The sequence below is a fragment of the Eriocheir sinensis genome, unplaced genomic scaffold, assembly GCF_024679095.1.
Source record: "Eriocheir sinensis breed Jianghai 21 unplaced genomic scaffold, ASM2467909v1 Scaffold878, whole genome shotgun sequence".
Lineage (NCBI taxonomy): Eukaryota > Metazoa > Arthropoda > Malacostraca > Decapoda > Varunidae > Eriocheir > Eriocheir sinensis.
This window is the reverse complement of record NW_026112250.1, coordinates 24,295-48,475: the sequence shown is the minus strand read 5'-3', so window position 1 is coordinate 48,475 and position 24,181 is coordinate 24,295. Positions and strand designations below refer to the sequence as shown.

At 42.4% G+C, this 24,181-nt stretch overlaps 1 protein-coding gene across 15 annotated transcripts in view; it reads right to left on the bottom strand.

Moving 5' to 3' along the window:
- Positions 1 to 23,718, bottom strand: part of LOC126994796 (ralA-binding protein 1-A-like) — a 140,142-nt gene extending 116,424 nt beyond the window's left edge. For 11 of the 15 annotated variants that reach the window (XR_007749615.1, XR_007749619.1, XR_007749616.1 and 8 more), the window contains exon 1: positions 17,725 to 17,942. Coding sequence is in view for 7 of the 15 variants with exons in the window: in XM_050854067.1 (XP_050710024.1) it covers positions 17,725 to 17,855 (131 nt within the window). In the remaining 8 variants the exon portion in view is untranslated. Of the gene's footprint in view, positions 1 to 16,328; positions 16,381 to 17,724; positions 17,943 to 23,663 lie in introns of those variants that run through there. The other 4 variants (XR_007749614.1, XM_050854075.1, XM_050854066.1 and 1 more) reach the window with 4 other exon arrangements.
- Between the last annotated feature and the right edge of the window lie 463 nt (positions 23,719 to 24,181).

The following is a 24,181-nucleotide window of genomic DNA, read 5'->3' as shown; positions in this document are numbered from 1 at the left end:
TCACCACTCAGTTTACTGACACCATTTACCCCTTATACGATACCGAGCATGACCTAATTACGAATTCCAATTACTCCCATTAGCCCCCCCCACATTATCATGAACCCCCGCTCTATCTAATTATCACCACGCAATTTACTGGCCCCATTAACCCTCTACTCGACACCCCATATGACCCTATTCCGAATTGTAGCATATAGATATTCTTTCTCTTCTTGAGGCCTTATAACGGTGCTATGCACGGTAACCACTGCATCGCGGAGCAAGGTCTTCTTCCTCTTCTTCTTTTGACCCATCACACAACAACCAATCTTATGAATTGCTGTTTTCTTACTCTAACGTAGCTCGTGAAATCGAGTTAGGTTAGACTAATGAAACAGCAATCTATAAGTATGGGTGCTGTGTCGACGAGTATGGAGAATGTGATATTTCTCGCTCAGTTTTTACTCTGAACATTGCAAAGGGTACCTAATCGATGCAGAAAACTCCGACGAATCGAATGGTACACTCAGAATTGATAAAAAGATAAAAACTAACGGATAGATTAGCATATAACTATCAGGGATGTTCGGAGATTTTTTTGATTTTCAGAAAAAAAACCGCTTTTATTCCTTTTTCTATTTCCCAGAGGCATTTCATCTTATGTAGAAAAGGATGAGGAAGCCGTTCTTGGCCTGATATCAACGCCCCAGGCAAAATTAACGGTGTTTGGGGGTATGGCCTCTTTGCGAAAAAGAAGAAAAGATGAACTAAATCGCTTAGTTTTTAGTATGAACTTTTAAATGGCCACCTACCCCATGCAGAAACGTCCTCCGAATTGAACGGTACTTTCAGAATTGCTTTACGATGACCGCTAATGGAGTTATTGTCAATTTACGATGTATTTTATTAGGCTATTTCTATATAAAAAAATAAAATGAAGCCATTTCCGTATTCCACCTACTCCCATTAGCCCCCTCCCCCCATTACCAACAACCTCATCCCACTTTAATTATCACCACGCAAAATACTGACCCGATTTATTCCCTATTCGACACCTGACATGACCTATTCTCGAATTCCACCTATTCCCATTAACCCCCCCTTTGACTTTTAACCCCCGCCCCTTTTAATTATCATCACGCAATTTACTGACCCCATTTACTCCCTATTCGACACCGAACATGACCTAATTACGAATTCCACCTACTCCCAATAGCCCCCCCCCCTTATCCTAATCCCCGCCCCCTCTGATTTTCACCACGCAATTTACTGACCCCATTTTACCAGTATTCGACATCTCACATGACCTATTTTTTGTTTCACCTACTCCCATTAGCCCCCCTCCATTACCGTTAACCCCCGCCCCCTTTAATTACCACAACGCAATTTACTGACCCCATTTACCCCTTATTCGATACCGAACATGAGCTAATTACAAATTCCACCTACTCACATTAGCCCCCCTCACATTACCATGAATCCCCGCCCCCTCTAATTATCATCACGCCATCTACTGACCTCATTAACCCCTTACTCGACACCCCATATGACCTATTTCTGAATTCTAGCATCTAGATCTTCTTCCTCTTTTTGAGGCATATTATAACGGAGCTATCCACAGTAACCACTGCATTGCGGAGCAAGGTCTTCTTCCTCTTTTTCTTTTGACCCATCACACAACAACCAATCTTATGAATTGCTGTTTTCTTACTCTAACGTAACTCGTGAAATCGAGTTAGGTTAGTCTAATGGAACAGCAATTCATATGTATCGGTATTGTGTCGACGTGTATGGAAAATGTGATATTTATCGGTTAGTTTTTACTCTGAACTTTGTAAAGGGTACCTAATCGATGCTGAAAACTCCGACGAATCGAATGGTACACTCAGAATTCCTTTAAGATAAAAACTAACGGATATATTTGCATATAACTATCAGGAATGTTCGGGGATTTTTTTGATTTACAGAAAAAAACGCTTTTTTTCCTTTTTCTATTTCCCAGAGGCATTTCATCTTATGGAGAAAAGGATGAGGAAGCCGTTCATGGCCTGAAATCAACGCCCCAGGCAAAATTAACGGTGCTTGGGGGTATTGTCCCCTTGACGAGAAACACGAAAAGATGAATATTATCGCTTAGTTTTTAGTGTGAACTTTGAAATGGGCACCTACCCCCTACTCCCATTAACCTCCTCCCCCCATTACCATCAACCTCATCCCACCTTAATTATCACAACGCAGATTACTGACCCGATTTATTCCCTATTCGACACATGAGATGACCTATTCTCGAATTACGCCTATTTCCATTAGCCCCCCCCTCCATTACTTTTCGTCTCCACCCCTTTTAATTATCACCACGCAATTTACTGACCCCATTTTTTTTTTTTTTACAACAAAGGAGGCAGCTCAAGGGCACACAAAAAAAGAAAATAATAATAAAAAAAAGCCCGCTACTCGCTGCTCTTAAAAAAGATACAAAAGAGGTGGCCGAAAGGAATATCAGATGTGGGAGGAGAGGTGTCCTGATACCCTCCTCTTGAAAGAGTTCAAGTCGTAGGCAGGAGGAAATTCAGATGAAGGAAGATTGTTCCAGAGTTTACCAGCGTGAGGGATGAAAGAGTGAAGATGCTGGTTAACTCTTGCATAAGGGGTTTGGACAGTATAGGGATGAGCATGAGTAGAAAGTCGAGTGCAGCGGGGCCGCGGGAGGGGGGGGGAGGCATGCAGTTAGCAAGTTCAGAAGAGCAGTCAGCGTGGAAATATCGATAGAAGATAGAAAGAGAGGCAACATTGCGGCGGAGTTTAAGAGGTAGAAGACTATCAGTATGAGGAGGAGAGCTGATGAGACGAAGAGCCTTAGCCTCCACTCTGTCTAGAAGAGCTGTGTGAGTGGAGCCCCCCCACACATGAGATGCATACTCCATACGAGGGCGGACAAGGCTCCTGTATGTGGACAGCAACTGTGCAGGGGAGAAGAACTGGCGGAGACGGTACAGAACGCCCAGCCTCGAGGAAGCTGATTTAGTAAGAGATGAGATATGAATTTTCCAGTTGAGATTTTGAGTTAAGGATAGACCGAAGATGTTTATCCTCGGTCTATCCTTAGCCTCCTCCTTAACTCCCTATTCGACACCGAACATGAACTAATTGCGAATTCCACCTACTCCCAATAGCCCCCTCCCCTTATCTTAGCCCCCCTCCCCCTCTGATCATCACCCTACATTTTACTGACACCATTTACCCAGTATTCGACACCTCACATGACCTATTTTTGAGTTTTACTTACTCCCATTAGCACCCCCCAATTACCGTTAACCTCCGCCCATTTTAATTATCACCTCTCAATTTACTGACCCCATTTACCCTTTATTCGATACCGAGCATGACCTAATTACGAGTTCCAATTACTCCCATTAGCCCCCCCCATATTATCATGAACCCCCGCCCTATCTCATTATCACCACGCAATTTACTGACCCCATTAGCCCTCTACTCGACACCCCATATGACCTATTTCCGAATTGTAGCATCTAAATATTCGTTCTCCTATTGAGGCCTTATAACGGAGCTAAGCACGGTAACCACTGCATCGCGGAACAAGGTCTTCTTCCTCTTCTTCTTTTGACCCATCACACAACACCCAATCTTATGAATTGCTGTTTTCTTACTCTAACGTAACTCGTGAAATCGAGTTAGGTTAGGCTAATGGAACAGCAATCCATAAGTATGGGTGTTGTGTCGACGTGTATGGAAAATGTGATATTTCTCGCTTAGTTTTAACTCTGAGCTTTGCAAAGCGTACGTAATCGATGTTGAAAACTCCGACGAATCGATTGGTACACTCAGAATTGGTTTAAGATAAAAACTAACGGATATATTTGCATATAACTATCAGGAATGTTCGGGGATTTTTTTGTTTTACAGAAAAAAAACTGCTTTTATTCCTTATTCTATTTCCCAGAGGCATTTCATCTAATGTAGAAAAGGATGAGGAAGCCGTTCATGGCCTGAAATCAACGCCCCAGACAAAATTTACGGTGTTTGGGGGTGTGGTCTCCTCTGCGAAAAACAAGAAAAGATAAGTTTTATCGCTTTCTTTTTAGTATGAACTTTGAAATGAGCACCCACCCCATGCAAAAACGTCCGCCGAATCGAACGGTACTTTCAGAATTGCCTTACGATGAACACTAATGGAATTATTGTCATTTTACGATGTAATTTATTAGGCTATTTTTATATAAAAAAATAAAATGAAGTCATTTCAGTATTCCACCTACTCCCATTAACCCCACCCCCCTTACCATCAACCTCATCCCCCTTTAATTAACACCACGTAAATTACTGACCCGATTTAATCTCAACTCGACACCTGACATGACCTATTTTCGAATTCCACCTATTCCCTTTAGTCCCCAAATTACCTTTCATTCCCACCCCCTTTAATTATCACCACGCAATTTACTGACCCCATTTAATCCCTATTCGACACTGAACATGACATAATTACGAATTCCACCTACTCCAAATAGCCCCCTCCATCCATACCCAAACCCTCCGCCCCCTCTGATTATCAACATGCATTTTACTGACCCCATTTAACCAGTATTCGACACCTCACATGACCTATTTTCGAGTTTTACCTACTCCCATTAGCCCCCCCCCCCCCATTACCGTTAACCCCCGCCCCCTTTAAATATCACCATGCAATTTACTGACCTTATTTACCCCTTCTTCGATACCGTACATGACCTAAATACGAATTTCAAGTACTCCCATTAGCCCTCCCCACATTATCTTGAGCCTCCGCCCCCTCTAATTATCACCACGCAATTTACTGACCCCATTAACCCCCTACTCGACACCCCATATGACCTATTTACGAATTCTAGCATATAGATCTTCTTCCTTCTAGTGAGTCCTTATAACGGAGCTATGCACGGTAACCACTGCATCGCGGAACAAGGTCTCCTTCCTCTTCTTCTTTCGACCCATCAAACAACACCCAATCTTATGAATTGCTGTTTTCTTACTCTAACCTATCTCGTGAAATTGTGTTATGTTATGTTAAAGGAACAGGAATTCATAAGTATGGGTGTTGTGACGAGGTGAATGGAAAATGTGATATTTCTCGTTTAGTTTTTACTCTGAACTTTGCAAAGAGTACCTAATCGATGCTGAAAACTCCGACGAATCGAATGGTACACTCAGAATTGCTTTAAGATAAAAACTAACGGATATATTTGCATATAACTATCAGGAATGTTCTGGTATTTTTTTGATTTACAGAAAAAAACCGCTTTTATTCCTTTTTCTATTTCCCAGAGGCATTTCATCTTATGTAGAAAAGGAAAAGGAAGCCGTTCATGGCCTGAAATCAACGCCCCAGGCAAAATTGACATTTTAGGGGGTATAGTCCCCTTTGCGAAAAACAAGAGAAGATGAATTTTATCGCTTAGTTTTTAGTATGAACTTTGAAATGGGCACCTATCCCATGCAGAAACGTCCTCCGAATCGAATGGTACTTTCAGAATTGCTTTACGATAAACGCTAATGGATTTATATTCATTTTACGATGTATATTATTAGGCTATTTATAAAAAAAAAAGAAGCCATTTCCGTATTCCACCTAATCCCATTGGCCCACCCCATTACCATCAACCTTATCCCCCTTTAATTATCACCACGCAAATTACTGAACCGATTTATTCCCTATTCGTAGCCCTCTGATCATTTTACTGACCGTATTTACCACCTCACATGACCTATTTTGAGTTTTACCTACTCCCATTAGCACCCCCAATTATAGTTAACCCTCGCCCCTTTAATTATCACCACTAAATTTACTGACCCCATTTAATTACCTTTATTCGATAAATGACCAAATTGACACTGAATTCCACTCCATTCCATTAGCCCCACCCACAGCCAACATTATCATGAGCTCGCCTATCTAATTATCACCACGCAATTTACTAACCCCATTAACCTCTACACCCCATATGACCTATTTCCGAATTGTAGCATCTAGATATTCTTTCTCTCTTGAGGCCTTATAACGTTGGGTGATTATGCACGGTAACCACTGTTGGGAGCAAGGTCTTCTTCCTTCTTCTTTGACCCATCACACAACACGCAGTCTTATGAATTGCTGTTTTAGTGACCCTGGATGCAGTTTTGAAATTCCTCTGAGACCTAACCTGGAATACCAATCAATAAGCATGGGTGTCCTTTCGACCTTTATGGAAAATGTGATATTTCTCGCTTAGTTTTACTCTGAACTTTGCAGAGCCTACGTAATCGAGTCATTAATGAAGAATCGAATGAAACGTTCAGAATATCATTTTACGATGTATTTTATTAGGCTTATAAAATAAGATCAAAAAATCAACACTGACATATTCCGTATTCCACCTCACTCTGGCACATTAACACCATCAACCTCATCCCCCTTTAATTAACACCACGTAAATTACTGACCCGATTTAATCCCTACTCGACACCTGACGTGACCTATTTTCGATTTCCACCTATTCCTTTAGCCCAAATTACTTTTCATACCCACATTTAATTATCACGGCATTCTACTGACCCCATTTACCCAGTATTCGACACCTCATGACCTATTTCCGAGTTTTACCTACTCCCATTAGCCCCCAATTACTTGAGACCCCGCCCTTTAAATATCACCATGCAATTTACTGACCTAATTTACCCTCATTCGATACCGAACATGACCTAATTGACTGACTTCTCCTATAAGCCCCCCCACATTATCATGAACCCCCGCCCCCTCTAGTTATCACAACGCAATTTACTGACCCCATTTACCCTTATTCGATACCGAACATGACCTAATTAAGAATTCCACCTGTCCACATTACATGAAAACCCCCACATTACTATCATGAACCCGCATCCCTCTAATTATCACGCAATTTACTGACCCCATTAACCCCCTAATAAATATGACTTTTCTGAATTCTAGCATCTAGATTTTCTTCCTCCTCTTGAGTCCTTATAACGGAGGTATGCACGGTAACGTAGTTGTCAAAAAAAACTTCTTCTTCTTTTGATTTCCCAACATTTCATCCAATGTAGAATTGCTGTTTTCTTTCAAATCAACTCGTGAAATCGAGTTAGGTTAAGGGAACAGCAATTCATATAAAAAACAAGAAAAGTGATATTTCATCGCTTAGTTTTTAGTCTGAACTTTGCCAAGGGTACTTAATCGATGCAGAAAACTCCGACGAATCGAATGGTACACTCAGAATATATTTTAGATAAAACGTTAACGGATATATTTGCAGTATAACTATCAGGAATGTTCGGGGATTTTTTGATTTACAGAAAAACCGCTTTTATTCCTTCTATTTCCCTGAGGCATTTCATCTTATGTAGAAAAGGATGAGGAACCGTTCATCCCCTGAATTATCAGCGCCCCAAGCAAAATTAACGGTGTCTGGGGGTTTATTCCTAATCGAATAAGAAAATGATGAATTTAATCGTTTATTTTTAGTATGAACTTTGAAATGGGCACCCCATGGAGAAACGTCTGCCGAATCGAACGGTTTACTTTCATTTACTTTACGACGAACGTTAACTGCGAATTGCCATTTTTACAATGTATTTTTATTAGGTTATTTTATATAAAAATAAAATAAGTATTCCGTATTCTTTAATTATCAACACGTTATTTATTCGCCCCATTTACCCCTTATTCGATACCGAACATGACCTAATTACGAATTCCACCTACTCTCAATAGACCCCCCCCTTACCCTAGCCCCCCGCCCCCTTTGATTATCAAGACGCAATTTACTGACCCCATTTACCCAGTATTCCACACCTCCACATGACCTATTTTTGAGTTTCACCTACTCCCATTAGCCCACCCCATTACCGTTAACCCCCGCCCCTTTTAATTATCAGCAGGCAATTTACTGACCCCATTTATCCCTTATTCGCCACCGAACATGACCTAATTACGAATTCCACCTACTCCCATTACCCTCCCACTCCCTTATTATTGAGCTCCGCCCCCTGTCATTATCACCACGCAATTTACTGACCTCATAAGCCCCTTACTCGACACCCCATATGACCTATTTCCGAATTCTAAAATCTAGACCTTCTTCTTCTTCTTGAGGCCTTATAAAGGAGCTACGCACAGTAACCACTGCAAGGTCTTCTTCCTCTTCTTCTTTTGACCCATCCCACAACACCCAATCTTTTGAATTGCTGTTTTCTTACTCTAACCTAACTCCTGAAATCGAGTTAGGTTAAACTAATGGAACAGCAATACATAAGTATCGGTGTTGTGTCGACGTGTATGGAAAATGTGATATTTCTCGCTGAGTTTTTACTCTGAACTTTGGAAGGGGTACCTAATCGATGCAGAAAACTCCGACGAATCGAAGGGTACACTTAGAATTGCTCTAAGATAAAAACTAACGGGTATATTTAGATACCACTCTCAGGAATGTTCGAGGATTTTTTTTGATTTACAGAAAAAACCGCTTTTTTTCCTTTTTCTATTTCCCAGAGGCATTTCACCTTATGTAGAAAAGGATGACGAAGCAGTTCATGGCCTGATACCAACGCCCTAGGCAAAATTAACGGTGTTTCGGAGTATGGTCTCCTTTTGCGAAAAACAAGAAAAGATGAATTTTATCGCTTAGTTTTTAGTATGAACTTTGAAATGGGCACCTACCCTATGCAGAACCGTCCCCCGAATCGAATGGTACTTTCAGAATTGCTTTACGATGAACGCTAATGGAGTTATTGTCATTTTACGATGTATATAATTAGACTATTTTTATATAAATTAAATAAAATGAAGCCATTTCCTATTCGACACCTGACATGACATATTTTCGAATTCAACCTATTCCCATTAGCCCCCCCCCCCCCCCCCTACACTAATTATCAACACCCCCCCTTTAATTATCACCACGCAATTTACTTACCCCATTTACTCACTATTCGACACCGAACATGACCAAATTACGAATTCCACCTACTCACAACAGCTCCCCCCCCTTTACCCTAACCCCCTGCCCTCTCTGATTATCACCTGGCAATGTACTGACCCCATTTACCCAGTATTCAACACCTCACATGACCTATTGTCGAGTTTCGCGTACTCCTATTAACCCTCCCCATTATCGTTAACCCCCGCCCTCTTTAATTATTACCACGCAATTCACTGACCCCATTTGCCCCTTATTCGATACCGAACATGACCTAATTACGAATTCCACCTACTCCCACTAGCCCCCCCCGCATTATCATGTACTTCCGCCCCCTCTAAATATCGCCACGCAATTTACTGACCCCATTAACCCCCTCCTCGACACCCCATATGACCTATTTCCGAATTCTAGCTAGAAAGCTAGAAACGGAGCTATGCACAGTAACCACTGCATCGCGGAGCAAGGTCTTGTTCCTTTTCTTCTTTTGACCCATCCCACAACACCCAATCTTATGAATTCCTGTTTTCTTACTCTAACCTAACTCGTGAAATCGAGTTAGGTTAGATTAATGGAACAGCAATTCATAAGTATGATGTTAATGTCATTTGTATGGAAAATGATTTTTCTCGCTTAGTTTTTACTCTGAACTTTGCAAAGCATATCTAATCAGTTCATAGCCTGAAATCAACGCCCCAGGCAAAATTAGGGGTGTTTGGGGGTATGGTCCCCTTTGCGAAAAACAAGAAAAGATTAATTTTATCGCTTAGTGTTAGTATGAACTTTGAAATGGGCACCTACCCCATACACAAACGTCCGCCGAATCGAACGGTCCTTTAAGAATTGCTTTACGATGAACACTAATGGAGTTATTGTCATTTTACGATGAATTTTATTAGGCTATTTTTACATTAAAAATTAAAACGAAGTCATTTCCGTATTCCACCTACTCCCATTAGTCCCCCCCTTATTACCATCAACCTCATCCCCCTTTAATTATCACCACGTAAACTACTGACCCGATTTACTCCCTATTCGACACCTGACATGACCTATTTTCGAATTCCACCTATTCCCATTATCCCCCCCCATTACTTTTCACCACCGCCCCCTTTAATTATCACCACGCAATTTACTAACCCCATTTACTCCCTATTCGACACCGAACATGACCTAATTACGAGTTCCACCTACTCCCAATAGCCCCCCCCCTTACCCTAACCCCTCGCCCCCTCTGATTATCACCACGCAATTTGCTGACTCCATTTAACCAGTATTCGACACCTCACATGACCTATTTTCATGTTTCACCTACTCCCATTAGCCCCCCAATTACCGTTCAACCCCGCCCCTTTTAATTATCACCACGCAATTTACTGACCCCATTTACCCCTTATTCGATAATTACGAATTTCAATTACTCCCATTAGCTCCCCCCCACATTATCATGAGCCCCTGCCCTATCTAATTATCACCAAACAATTTACTGACCCCATTAACCCCCTACTCGAAACCCCATATGACCTATTTCCGAATTCTAGCATCTAGATCTTCATTCTCTTCTTGAGGCCTTATAACGAAACTTTGCACGGTAACCACTGCATCGCGGAGCAAGGTCTTCTTCCTCTTCTTCTTTTGACACATCACACAACACCCAATCTTATGAATTGCTGTTTTCTTACTCTAACGTAACTCGTGAAATCGAGTTAGGTTAGGCTAATGGAACACCGATCCATAAGTTTGGGTGTTGTGTCGACGTGTATGGAAAATGTGATATTTCTCGGTTAGTTTTTACTCTGAACTTTGCAAAGGGTACCTAATCGATGCAGAAAACTCCGACGAATCGAATGGTACACTAACGGATATATTTGCATATAACTATCAGGAATGTTCGGGGATTTTTTAGTTTTACAGAAAAAAGCTGCTTTTATTCCTTATTCTATTTCCCAGAGGCATTTCATCTTATGTAGAAAAGGATGAGGAAGCCGTTCATGGCCTGAAATCTACGCCCCAGGCAAAATTAATGGTGTTTGGGGGTATGGTTCCCTTTGCGAAAAACAAGAAAAGATGAATTTTATCGCTTAGTTTTTAGTATGAACTTTGAAATGAGCACCTACCCCATGCAGAAACGTCCGCCGATTAAAATGATACTTTCAGAATTGCCTTACGATGAGCGCTAATGGAGTTATTGTCATTTTACGATGTATTTTATTAGGCTATTTTATATAAAAAAAAAATAAAATGAAGTCATCTCCGTATTCCACTTACTCCCATTAGCCCTCCTCCATTACCATCAACCTCATCTTCCTTTAATTATCACCACGCAAATTACTGACCCGATTAATTCCCTATTTGATACCTGAGATGACCTATTCTCGAATTCCACCTATTCCCATTAGCCCCCCCCATTACTTTTCACCCCCGCCCCCCCTTAATCATCACCACGCAATTTACTAACCCCATTTACTTCCTATTCGACACCGAACATGACCTAATTACGAATTCCAGATACTCCCAATAGCCTCCAACCCTTACCCTAGCCCCCCGCCCCCTCTAATTATCACCACTTAATTTACTGACCCCATCCACTCAGTATTCGACACCTCACATGACCTTTTTTCGAGTTTCACCTACTGCCATTAGCCTCCTCCTCATTACCGTTAACCCCCGCCCTCTTTAATTAATACCACGCAATCTACTGACCCCATTTACCCCTGATTCGATACCGAACATGCCTTAATTACGAATACCACCTACTCCCATTAGTCCCCCCCCCATTATCATGAACCCCTATCCTCTCTAGTTATCACCACGCAATTTACTGACCCCATTAACCCCCTACTCGACACCCCATATGACCTATTTCCAAATTCTAGCATCTAGATCTTCTTCCTCCTCTTGAGTCCTTATAACGGAGCTAAGCACGGTAACCACTGCATCGCGGAGCAAGGTCTTCTTCCTCTTCTTCTTTTGACCCATTACACAACACCCAATCTTATGAATTGCTGTTTTCTTACTCTAACCTAACTCGTGAAATCGAGTTAGGTTAGACTAATGGAACAGCATTTCATAAGCTTGGGGGTTGTGTCGACATGTACGGAGAATGTGATATTTCTCGTTTAGTTTTTACTCTGAACTTTGCAAATGCTACCTAATCGATGCTGAAAACTCCGACGAATCGAATGGTACTTTCACAATTACTTTAAGATAACAACTAATTGATACATTTGCATATAAGTATCAGGAATGTTCGGGGATTTTTTTGATTTACAGAAAAAAAAAAACTTTTATTCTTTTTTATATTTCCCAGAAACATTTCATTTTATGTAGAAAAGGATGAGGAAGCCGTTTATGGCCTGAAAGCAACGCTCAGGGCAAAATTAACCGTGTTTGGGGGTATGGTCCCATATGGGGAGGCGGTGGCTGAGTCGTCAAAGTAACGGCCTCGTGTTCAGGAGGACGCGAGTTCAATCCCCGCCCGGTACCACCAAGCTGGGATTTTTCAGCCGCCGCCGAGTGGCTTAAAACTACCCACATGCTGTCCAGAAGACCACCTATCAACCCGGACTCTAGATTCTAGGATCAAAGATGAGCTCTGGGAGGGCAGCATGAGCCAATGCAAGATGGCGCCACTATAAACACTCGCCTGCGCCAGAACGGGCTGGGCCGACCATCAGGACCTACCGGAAAGAAGCCTTGGACCGACCATCAGGATCCACCGGGAAGAAGCCTACCGGCGCAATAGGCTTTAATGTAAAAAAAAAAAAAAAAAAAAAAATGGTAAAACAAAAAAAGTTGAGTTTTATCGCTTAGTTTTTAGCCTGCATTTTGAAATGGGCACCTACCCCATGCATAAACGTCCTCCAATTCAAATGGTACTTTCAGAATTGCTTTACGAAGAACGGTAATGGAGTTATTGTCATTTAACGATGTATCATATTAGGCTATTTTTATATAGAAAAATAAAATGAACCCATTTCCGTATTCCACCTACTCCCATTTGCCCCCCCCCCCCCCCCCCCGTTACCATCAACCTCATCCCCCTTTAATTATCACCACGCAAATTACTGACCCGATTTATTCCCTATTCGACACCTCAGATGACCTGTTTCCGAATTTCACCTACTCCCATTAGCCCCCACCCATTATTTTTCACCCCCGCCCCATTTAATTATCACCACGCAATTTACTGACCCCATTTACTCCCGATTCGACACCGAATATGACCTAATTACGAATTCCACCTACTCCCAATAGCCCCCAACCCTTACCCTTACCTCCCGCCCCCTCTGATTATCACCACGCAATTAACTGACCCCATCTACCCAGTATTCGACATCTCACATAACCTTTTGCAGAGTTTCACGTACTCCCATTAGCCCCCCCCCCCATTACCGTTAACCCCCGCCCTCTTTAATTATTACCACGCAATTTACTGACCCCATTTACCAGTTATTCGATACCGAACATGACCTAATTACGAATTCCACCTACTCCCATTCGCCCCCCCCCTCCATTATCATGAAATCCCGCCCCCTGTAATTATCGCCACGCAATTTACTGACACCATTAACCCCCTAATCGACACCCCATATAACCTATCTCCAAATTCTAGCATCTAGATTTTTTTTCTCTTCTAAAGGCCTTATAAAGGAGCTATTCACGGTAACCACTGTATCGCGGAGCAAGTTCTTCCTCCTCTTCTTCTTTTGACCCATCACACAACACCCAATCTTATGAATTGCTGTTTTCTTACACTAACCTAACTCGAGTAAGGAAACAGCAATTCACAAATGTTTGGTGTTGTGTCGAAATATACGGAAAATGTGATATTTCTCGCTTAGTATTATGAACTTTGCAAAGGGTACCTAATCGATGCAGAAAACTCCAACGAATCGAATGGTACACTCAAAAGCAGGCGCTTTTGTGTACAAACACTGGTCTCTCGTGAACTGCGCATGCTCAGACCATAAGTGTAGACCTGTACAGTCTCACAATGCTTTTTTTAACACATTAAGAGTTGCTGCAAAGCTGAATCAAACATACAGTACCACCATCCTCGCTGTTTCTAGAACGACGTACACTCTGTACATATAAATAAAACTCGTACAGAGTGTCGTCCTAGAAACAGCGAGGATGGTGGTAGTTGTACTATATGTCTGATTCAGCCTTCCAGCAACTCTTAATTACGGTTTAAAAGCTTTGTGAGACTGTACAGGTCTACGTTTGCTGATCTGAGCATGCACCGTTCACGAGAGACCAGTGTTTGTAAACAATTTTTGACGGTGATGACGCCAAATAACACAACACCGGTTCAGGCATTTCTAGTATTACCGTCCATATGTACGTGTCAACGTGTGGTTTTAAGGTTTTGTAAGTTTCCTAAAATACAGATAATGAGAATTTGAATTCAACAATGTTGTTCTATCTGAAATATCAATATAGTAGGGGAGAGCCGGTATGATTCGGACAGTGGGATGGTCCGGCCATCGCACTTATTGTAAAGTGTATGGGACTGAGTGCCGCGAGATTTTGTGTGAATGTGCAAAACTTTGTTGCCTTGGCCCACAAAGGGACAACCACGCCCTCAGAGCTGTTATTTTCGATGCAATTCCTATTTTATGTTTTTCTGCATCTCGTATGTAATATTTTCAGGGTGTATCACAAGCTCTCGCTTCAAAAACGTGCCAATTAGCGAGATGTAAATTATTTCGGTGACGCAGCGATGCACGGCGAAGGTATTGCCGTATAACATAATCACCCAGCTCTCGTGCTGGAAAAGGAGTGTGACCACACATTTGCTTTTTTATAGTCGTGATGATTCGGACGGTTGATTTTTTCATGATTTTTATAAAACTTATATGAATTTAAACATTATAGTAGCATCTTCCATTTAGCGTAACCCGTTTCTGGGTCATAGAGTCCCGACAACCTAAGATTTGGACGCCATTATTGGCCCTGTGTTTTCGCCGCGCTTTTCAAACACTAGCACACGGTCTCGCGGCGAAGACAGGGCCACTAATGGCGTCCAAATTCAGGCTGTCGGGACTCTATCTATCAAGGGACTCTACAGATCATGACCCAGAAACGGGTTACGCTAAATGGAAAAGGCTATTAGTGTTGCAACGGTTATATAAAGGTTAATTTGGTTGATTTATATTCAGATATTATGCTTGTGAGAAGAGAAGGAAGCCATAACACCAAAAATTTTGAGAAGTTTCTTGTAGTTCTCCTTTTATTTATTTCCCCTCTAAATATTGAGAGGATACTTTGTCCTTATATAAATGTTTAGTAGAAGATATAATCTTGTTTATTAGCCAATCAAACTTAAGTTATATTAATATTATGACGAGTATCATGAGTGTCCGTACCATCCCACCTCCCAGGCCGAACCATCACCACGGGTGGGGATGGTTCGGACGATTTAGAAACTTGTCTTTCACCACCTACATCTGAAAACTGGAAATAGCTACGAGTGTCATATTAGCAGCCTAAAGAGCCAAAGGATGGAGGAACATTTTGAGATCAACAAAATTACACTATTACTTAAACTTCTTTTTCTAAAAATATTTTTCTAAAAAGTGTCCGAATCATACCGGCTCTCCCCTATTGTTTTCGCCTATCGGCCTTATCGCTAGCTAGTATCGGAATTGTGGATTTATATCGGGTATCGGTTATCGGTTATCGCCTATATTTGTGTCTCTAGTTAACGAATATCGGTTATCGACGTTAAAGTTTTTCATTATCAGTTATCGGTTATCGGGAATAAGGTTTTCTGTTATCGTGCCCAGCTATGGTCTTAGGTCACCCCTCCCCGCCCGGCCTCGCCGCGCCCCGTTACCGCCCCGCCGAAGCCACCACGCGGGGCACTGGAGGTCACGAGATACGGGTACAAAACTAACAAAGAATTCAATGCCCCTGGTGATGGCCACGGCGGGGGGAGAGGGGCCGACCACAGGGGAGCCCCCGGGGGTTGTCTGTCTTAGGTGAACAGGTTATATACAGGTATTTACAGGGACCGTGGACAAGGCCGGGGACACGGAGCGCACGCACGCACGCACTCGATTTCTCTCTAAAGTACCTCCTGAAACGGCGCCTCCGACTGGTGTTGAGTGGTGATAAAGTGGTGATGAAAGGGTGATGGAGTTGAGATTTGGTGGTGATGGTGGTGGTGGTTTGGAAGAAGAGGAGGAGGAGGAGGAGGGGGGTAAGGATGGTGTTAAAGGGTCAGAGACATGGTGGTGGTGGTGAAAAATGGTGATGAAAAACGGTGATGAGACTGGTAAAACGAAGGGAGGAAGAGGATTACTGAAGTGGTGTGAGAGAGAGAGAAATAAAAGCAAATAAATAACTATCATAAAGAAAATCCCTAGTTACCCTTGCAATGATGTGTCCCATATGCTTGAACATGTATTGTAGCAGCAGGTGCTTGGCGCTTGGCAGGCGGTTGATCAGCTGGCGCATGGCCTCGGCGCGCTCCATGGGGCTAGGAATGATCGCTACGTCCTCAAAGCGTGGCATCATGTCCGACGTCAACACTGGCTCCGGCAACTCCCTGCAGAACGGTCATTTTGATTATTTTTATTATTATTATTATTATTATTATTATTATTATTATTATTATTATTATTATTATTATTATTATTATTATCATTATTGTTATGTCCGACGGCATCACTGGCTCCGGCAACTCCCTGGAGAATGGTGATTTGGATTACCAAACCTTATCTAACCTTTCCAAACCTAATCTAACCTTACCAAACCTAATCTAACCCTACCTAACCTAATCTAGCCTTAGCAAACCTCATCTAACCTTACCTAGCCTAATCTAACCTTACCTAACCTGATCTAACCTTACCTAACCTAATCTAGCCTTACCTAACCTAATATAACCTTATCTAACCTAATCTAACCTTACCTTACCTAATGTAACCTTACCAAACCTTATCTAACCTTACCAAACCTAATCTAACCTTACCAAACCTAATCTGACCCTACCTAACCTAATCTAACCTTACCAAACCTAATATAACCTTACCAAACCTAATCTAACCTTACCTAACCTAATCTAACCTAATCTAACCTTGCATAACCTAATCCAAACTTACCAAACCTTATCTAACCTTATCTAACCTAATCTAACCTTACCTAACCTAATCCAACCTTACCTAACCTAATATGACCTAGCAAAACCTTAGCAAACCTAATCTACCCCTACCTAACCTAATCTAGCTTTACCAAACCTTACCTAACCTAACCTAATCTAACCTTACACACACACACACACACACACACACACACACACACACACACACATACACACACACACACACACACACACACACAAACACACAGAAACGGTAAAAGATAGAGAGAAAAATAGAAAAGAAAAAAAATCACTCATTTATATTGCAGTTGTTAGCATTGGAGCAATTGAGTGTGTTGGGTGTGATTTTGGATGAATTCGGTGTGTTGGGTATGATTCTGTAGTAATTTGTTTTGTGTTGATGTGATTTCCTAGGAATCTGGGTCACTTGCATGGGTATATTAGTGAGCCTGGATGTAGTTTGACCCTTCCTCTGCACCTTGAACCTGTAAAACACTCGTGAAGGCCTGATTGACGTCCTTTTTAAGCCTTGGGAATAGGTTATGTGCGGCAGCCCAGAGCCAAAACAATGACTTGAGTTACTCATTCATTAATTAAGACTAATGAAACGTGTAATAATTCCTGCGATGGTCAAATAGTATCTTGAAAATAAGGTCAAACACTCACAGTCCAGCGGCGCCCTCAGACCGGGCATGGCGCCGCAGATTACATGTGTGGCAGTGCCCTGGCACTGCGTGGGGCAGCAGTGTGGGGAGCCTGAACACCTCAAGCCCTGCAGGAGGCCATGGAGGGAGCATTGGGGCGGGCTGAGGTGCCGAGGCGGGCTGTCGGTCTTGCTCTTGCTGTGCAGGTGACCCGTTGGAGAGTCATGCTTTCGTATCGGCACAACATGTAATAAAGAAAACAACACAAGCAGTATGCATTAGAAATGTTCCAATTCCCTATTTCTTGCACACCACATCTTTGCCAGAAAACTCTTCATGGCTTCTATAATTCTCTCTCTCTCTCTCTCTCTCTCTCTCTCTGTGTGTGTGTGTGTGTGTGTGTGTGTGTGTGTGTGTGTGTGTGTGTGTGAGACTTACTGACTTTCTTATCGGTTGGACTGACTGTCACTGACTGGCTGACTGAATAACTGACTGACTGAATGCACTGATATCCTCAAAAATGCTGTCTTACGAGGGTAGACTTATAACTATTCCTGCGCGTCAGCTCATCTTGGGGGTCAGGGGTCAAGCTGTACTTAGCCAGCTTGTCCCTACATGAAAACTACACACATCAACCTTGACCTCGAATATATTATAAACTTGAAGTCAATGCATGGATATGTAAAGGTCATAATAAACTACTTTTTGAACATAATGACATCTGTTTTCACTTTATAACACCTGTAGTAGTATATAGTAGTAGTAGTAGTACGTAGTAGTAGTAGTTGATTTACAGAAAAAACCGCTTTTATTCCTTTTTCTATTTCCCAGAGGCATTTCATCTTATGTAGAAAAGGATGAGGAAGCCGTTCATGGCCTGAAATCAACGCCCCAGGCAAAATTAACGGTGTTTGGGGGTATGGTCCCCTTTGCGAAAAACAAGAAAAGATGAGTTTTATCGCTTAGTTTTTAGTATGAACTTTGAAATGGGCACCTTCCCCATACAGAAACGTCCACCAATTCAAATGGTACTTACAGAATTGCTTTACGAAGAACGGTAATGGAGTTATTGTCATTTTACGATGTATTTTATTAGGCTAATTTTATATAAAAAAATAAAATGAAGCCATTTCCGTATTCCACCTTCTCCCATTAGCTCCCCTCATTACCATCAACCTCATCCCCCTTTAATTAACACCACGTAAAGTACTGACTCGATATAATCCCTATTCGACACCTGACATGACCTATTTTCGAATTCCACCTATTCCCTTTAGCCCCCAAATTACTTTTCATTCCCACCCCCTTCAATTATCACCACGCAATTTATTGACCCCATTTACTCCCTATTCGACACCGAACATGACCTAATTACGAATTCCACCTACTCCCAATAGCCCCCCCCCCCTTACTCTAACCCCCCGCTCCCTCTGATTATCACCACGTAGTTTACTGACCCCATTTACCCAGTATTCGACACCTCACATGACCTATTTTCGAGTTTCACCTACTCCCATTAGCCCCTCCCAATTACCGTTTACCCCCGCCCCCTTTAATTATCACCACGCAATTTACTGACCTTATTTACCCTTATTCGATACCGAAGATGACCTAAATACGAATTCCAATTACTCCCATTAGCCCCCCCCCCACATTATCATGAGCCTCCGCCCCCTCTAATTATCACCACGCAATTTACTGACCCCATTAACCCCCTACTCGACACCCCATATGACCTATTTCCGAATTCTAAAATCTAGACCTTCTTCCTCTTCTTGAGGCCTTATAACGGAGCTATGCACAGTAACCACTGAATTGCGGAGCAAGGTCTTCTTCCTCTTCTTCTTTTGACCCATCCCACAACACCCAATCTTATGAATTGCTGTTTTCTTACTCTAACCTAACTCGTGAAATCGAGTTAGATTAGGCTAATGGAACAGCAATTCATAAGTATGGGTGTTGAGTCGACGTGTATGGAAACAAGAAAAGTTGAATTTTCTCGCTAAGTATTTGGTCTGAACTTTGAAAAGGGCACCTACCCCATGCAGAAACGTCCCCCGAATCGAATGGTACCTTCAGAATTGCTTTACGACGAACGCAAATGGAGTTATTGTCATTTTACCATGGATTTTATTAGGCTATTTTTATATTAAATAATAAAATGATGCCATTTCTTTACATTTAAGTATTTTGATTCGAAGAGGCACTTCATCTTATGTCGAAAATGATGAGGAAGCCTCAAATCAACGCTCCGGGTAATTTGAACAATGGAATGCAACACCATACAATGAAGTGGAATAAAGTTCAATGAAATTCAACACAAAACAATAAAATGGAACAGATAACAATGAAATGGAAGTCATTATAATCATATGGAACACAAAACAATGAAATCCAACACAATGCAATGAATTGCAACACAACTCATACTCATACCGAGTCTAGCACATGATCGGGCCATGGTGAATCCATATCACGAGTCCAGCACATGATCAGGCGGTGGTGAAAACATATCACGAGTCCAGCACATGATCAGGCCATGGTGAACTCCTAACACGATTCTAGCACGTGATCTGGCCGTGGTGAACTTATACCACGAGTCTAGCACATGATCGGGCAGTGGTGAACACATATCACGAGTCCAGCACATGATCAGGTCGTGGTTAACTCACACCACGAGTCTAGCACATGATCAGGCCGTGGTGATTACATATCACGAATCTAGCACATGATCAGGCCGTGGTGAACACATATCATGAGTCTAGCACATGATCAGGCCTTGGTAACTACGAATTACACCTGCTCCCACTAGCCCCCCCCAATTACTATTAACCCCAGCCCCTTTTAATTATCACCACGCAATCTACTGACCCCATTTACACCTTAATCGATACCGAACATGACCTAATTACGAAATCCACATACTCCCAAAAGCCCCCCCCTTTACCCTAACCCCCGCCCCCTCTGGTTATCACCACGCAATTTACTGACCCCATTTGCCCAGTATTCGACACCTCACATGACCTATTTTCGAGTTTGACCTACTCCCATTAGCCCCTCCCCATTACCGTTAACCCCCGCCCCTTTTAATTATCAGCACGCAATTTACTGATCCCATTTACCCCATATTCGACACCAAATATGACCTAATTACGAATTCCACCTTCTCCCATTAACCCCCCCCCGCATTATCATGTACTCCCGCCCCCTCTAATAATCGCCGTGTAATTTACTGACCCCATTAACCCCCTACTCGACACCCCATATGACCTATTTCCGAATTCTAGTATGTAGATCTTCCTCTTTTTGAGGCCTTATAACGGTGCTGTGCACAGTAATCACTGCATCGCGGAGCAGGGTCTTCTTCCTCTTCTTCTTTTGACCCATCACACAACACCCAATCTTATGAATTGCTGTTTTCTTACTCTAACCTAACGCGTGAAATCGAGTTAGGTTAAGGTAAGGGAGCAGCAATTCATAAGGTTGGGTGTTGTGTCGACATGTATGGGAAAAGTGATATTTCTCGCTTAGTTTTTACTCTGAACTTTGCCAAGGGTACCTAATCGATGCAGAAAACTCCGACGAATCGAATAGTACACTCAGAATTGCTTTTAGGTAAAAACTAACGGACATATTTGCATGTAACTGTCACGAATGTTCGGGGATTTTTTTGATTTACAAAAAAAAACCGCTTTTATTCCTTTTTCTATTTCCCAGAGGCATTTCATCTTATGTAGAAAAGGATGAGGAAGCCGTTCATGGCCTGAAATCAACGCTCCGGGCAAAATTAACGGTGTTAGGGGTATGGTCCCCTCTGCGGGAAACAAGAAAAGTTGAATTTTCTCGCTAAGTATTTGGTCTGAACTTTGAAAAGAGCACCTACGCCATGCAGAAACGTCCCCCGAATCGAATGGTACCCTCAGAATTCCTACGAATTCCCTACGAATTCCACCTACTCCCAATAGCCCCCCCCCCCTTACCCTAGCCCCCCGCACCCTCTGATTATCACCACGCAATTTACTGATCCCATTTACCCAGTATTCGACACCTCACATGACCTATTTTCGTGTTTCACCTACTCCCATTAGCCCCCCCAATTACCGTTAACCCCCGCCCCCTTTAATTATCACCACGCAATTTACTGACCCCATTTACCCCTTATTCGATACTGAACATGACATAATTACGAATTCCAATTATTCCATTAGCCCCCCCCCACATTATCATGAGCCATTGCCCTATCTAATTATCACCAAACATTTTACTGACCCCATAAGACCTACTTCCGAATTCTAGCATCTATATCTTCTTTCTCTTCTTGAGGCCTTATAACGGAACTATGCACGGTAACCACTGCATCGCGGAGCAAGGTCTTTTTCCTCTTCTTCTTTTAATTCTTCCTTCAACACCCATTCCTATGAATTGCTGTTTCTAACTCGTGAAATCGAGTTAGGTTACGCTAATGGAACAGCAATTCATAAGTATCGGTGTTGTGTCGACGTGTATGGAAAATGTGATATTTCTCGCTTAGTTTTTACTCTGAACTTTGCAAAGGGTACCTAATCGATGAAGAAAACTCCGACGAATCGAATGGTACACTCAGAATTGCTCTAAGATAAAAACTAACAGATATATTTGCATATATCTATCAGGAATGTTCGGGGATTTTTTTGATTTACAGAAAAAACCGCTTTTATTCCTTTTTCTATTTCCAAGAGGCATTTCATCTTATGTAGAAAAGGATGCGGAAGCCGTTCATGGCCTGAAATCAACGCCCCAGGCAAAATTAACGGTGTTTGGGGGTATGGTCCCCTCTACGAAAAAGAAGAAAAGATGAATTTTATCGCTTAGTTTTTAGTATGAACTTTGAAATGGGCACCTACCCCATGCAGAACCGTCCGCCGAATCGAATGGTACTTTCAGAATTGCTTTACGATGAACGCTAATGGAGTTATTGTCATTTTACGATGTATATAATTAGGCTATTTTTATAAAAATTAAATAAAATGAAGCCATTTCCTATTCGACACCTGACATGACCTATTTTCGAATTCAACCTATTCCCATTAGCCCCCCCCCATTAATTATCAACCCTCCCCCCTTTAATTATCACCACGCAATTTAATTTTTTTTTTTTTTTTTTTACAGCAAAGGAGACAGCTCAAGGGCACAAAAAAGTAAACATTAATAAAAAAAAAAGCCCGCTACTCGCTGCTCCTAAAAAGAATCCAAAGAGGACCCCATTTACTCACTATTCGACACCGAACATGACCAAATTACGAATTCCACCTACTCACAACAGCTCCCCCCCCTTACCCTAACCCCCCGCCCTCTCTGATTATCACCAGGCAATGTACTGACCCCATTTACCCAGTATTCAACACCTCACATGACCTATTTTCGAGTTTCGCGTACTCCTATTAGCCCTCCCCATTATCGTTAACCCCCGCCCTCTTTAATTATTACCACGCAATTTACTGACCCCATTTGCCCCTTATTCGATACCGAACATGACCTAATTACGAACTCCACCTTCTCCCATTAGCCCCCTCCACATTATTATGAACCCCCATTACCTCTAATTATCACCACGCAATTTACTGACCCCATTAACCCCCTACTCGACACCCCATAATTATGACCTATTACCGAATTTTAGTATCTAGATCTTCTTCCTTCTCTTGAGTCCTTAAAACGGAGCTATGCACGGTAACCACTGCATCGCGGAACAAGGTTTTCTTCCTCTTCTTCTTTTGACCCATCAGTGAGTGTTGGGTGTGATTCTGGGGTAATTTGGTGACCTGATTGACGTCCTTTTTAAGCTTTGGGAATAGGTTATGTGCGGCACCCCAGAGCCAAAACAATGACTTGAGGCACTCATTCATTAATGAAGACTAATGAAACGTGTAATAATTCCTGCGATGGTCAAATAGTAGCTTCAAAATAGGGTCTAACACTCACAGTCCAGCGGCGCCCTCAGACCGTGCATGGCGCCGCAGATTATAGGTGTGGCACTGCCCTGGCACTGCGTGGGGCAGCACTGTGACGAGCCTGACCACCTCAAGCCCTGCAGGACCCCATGGAGGGAGCTTTGGGGCGGGCTGAGGTGCCGAGGCGGGCTGTCGGTCCTGCTCTTGCTCTTGCTGTACAAAGGCCTGGCTGGGGAGAAATCCCGAGCCACCTGTGACATCAAGATCAAGATCAAGATCAAGCCTTCGTATCGGCACAACCTGTAATAAACAAAACAACACAAGCAGTATCCATTACAAATCTTCCAATTCCCTATTTCTTGCACACCACATCTTTGCCAGAAAACTCTTCATGGCTTCTATAATTCTCTCTCTCTCTCTCTCTCTCTCTCTCTCTCTCTGTGTGTGTGTGTGTGTGTGTGTGTGTGTGTGTGAGACTGACTGACTTTCTTAACGGATGGACTGACTGTCACTGACTGGCTGACTGAATAACTGACTGACTGAATGCAC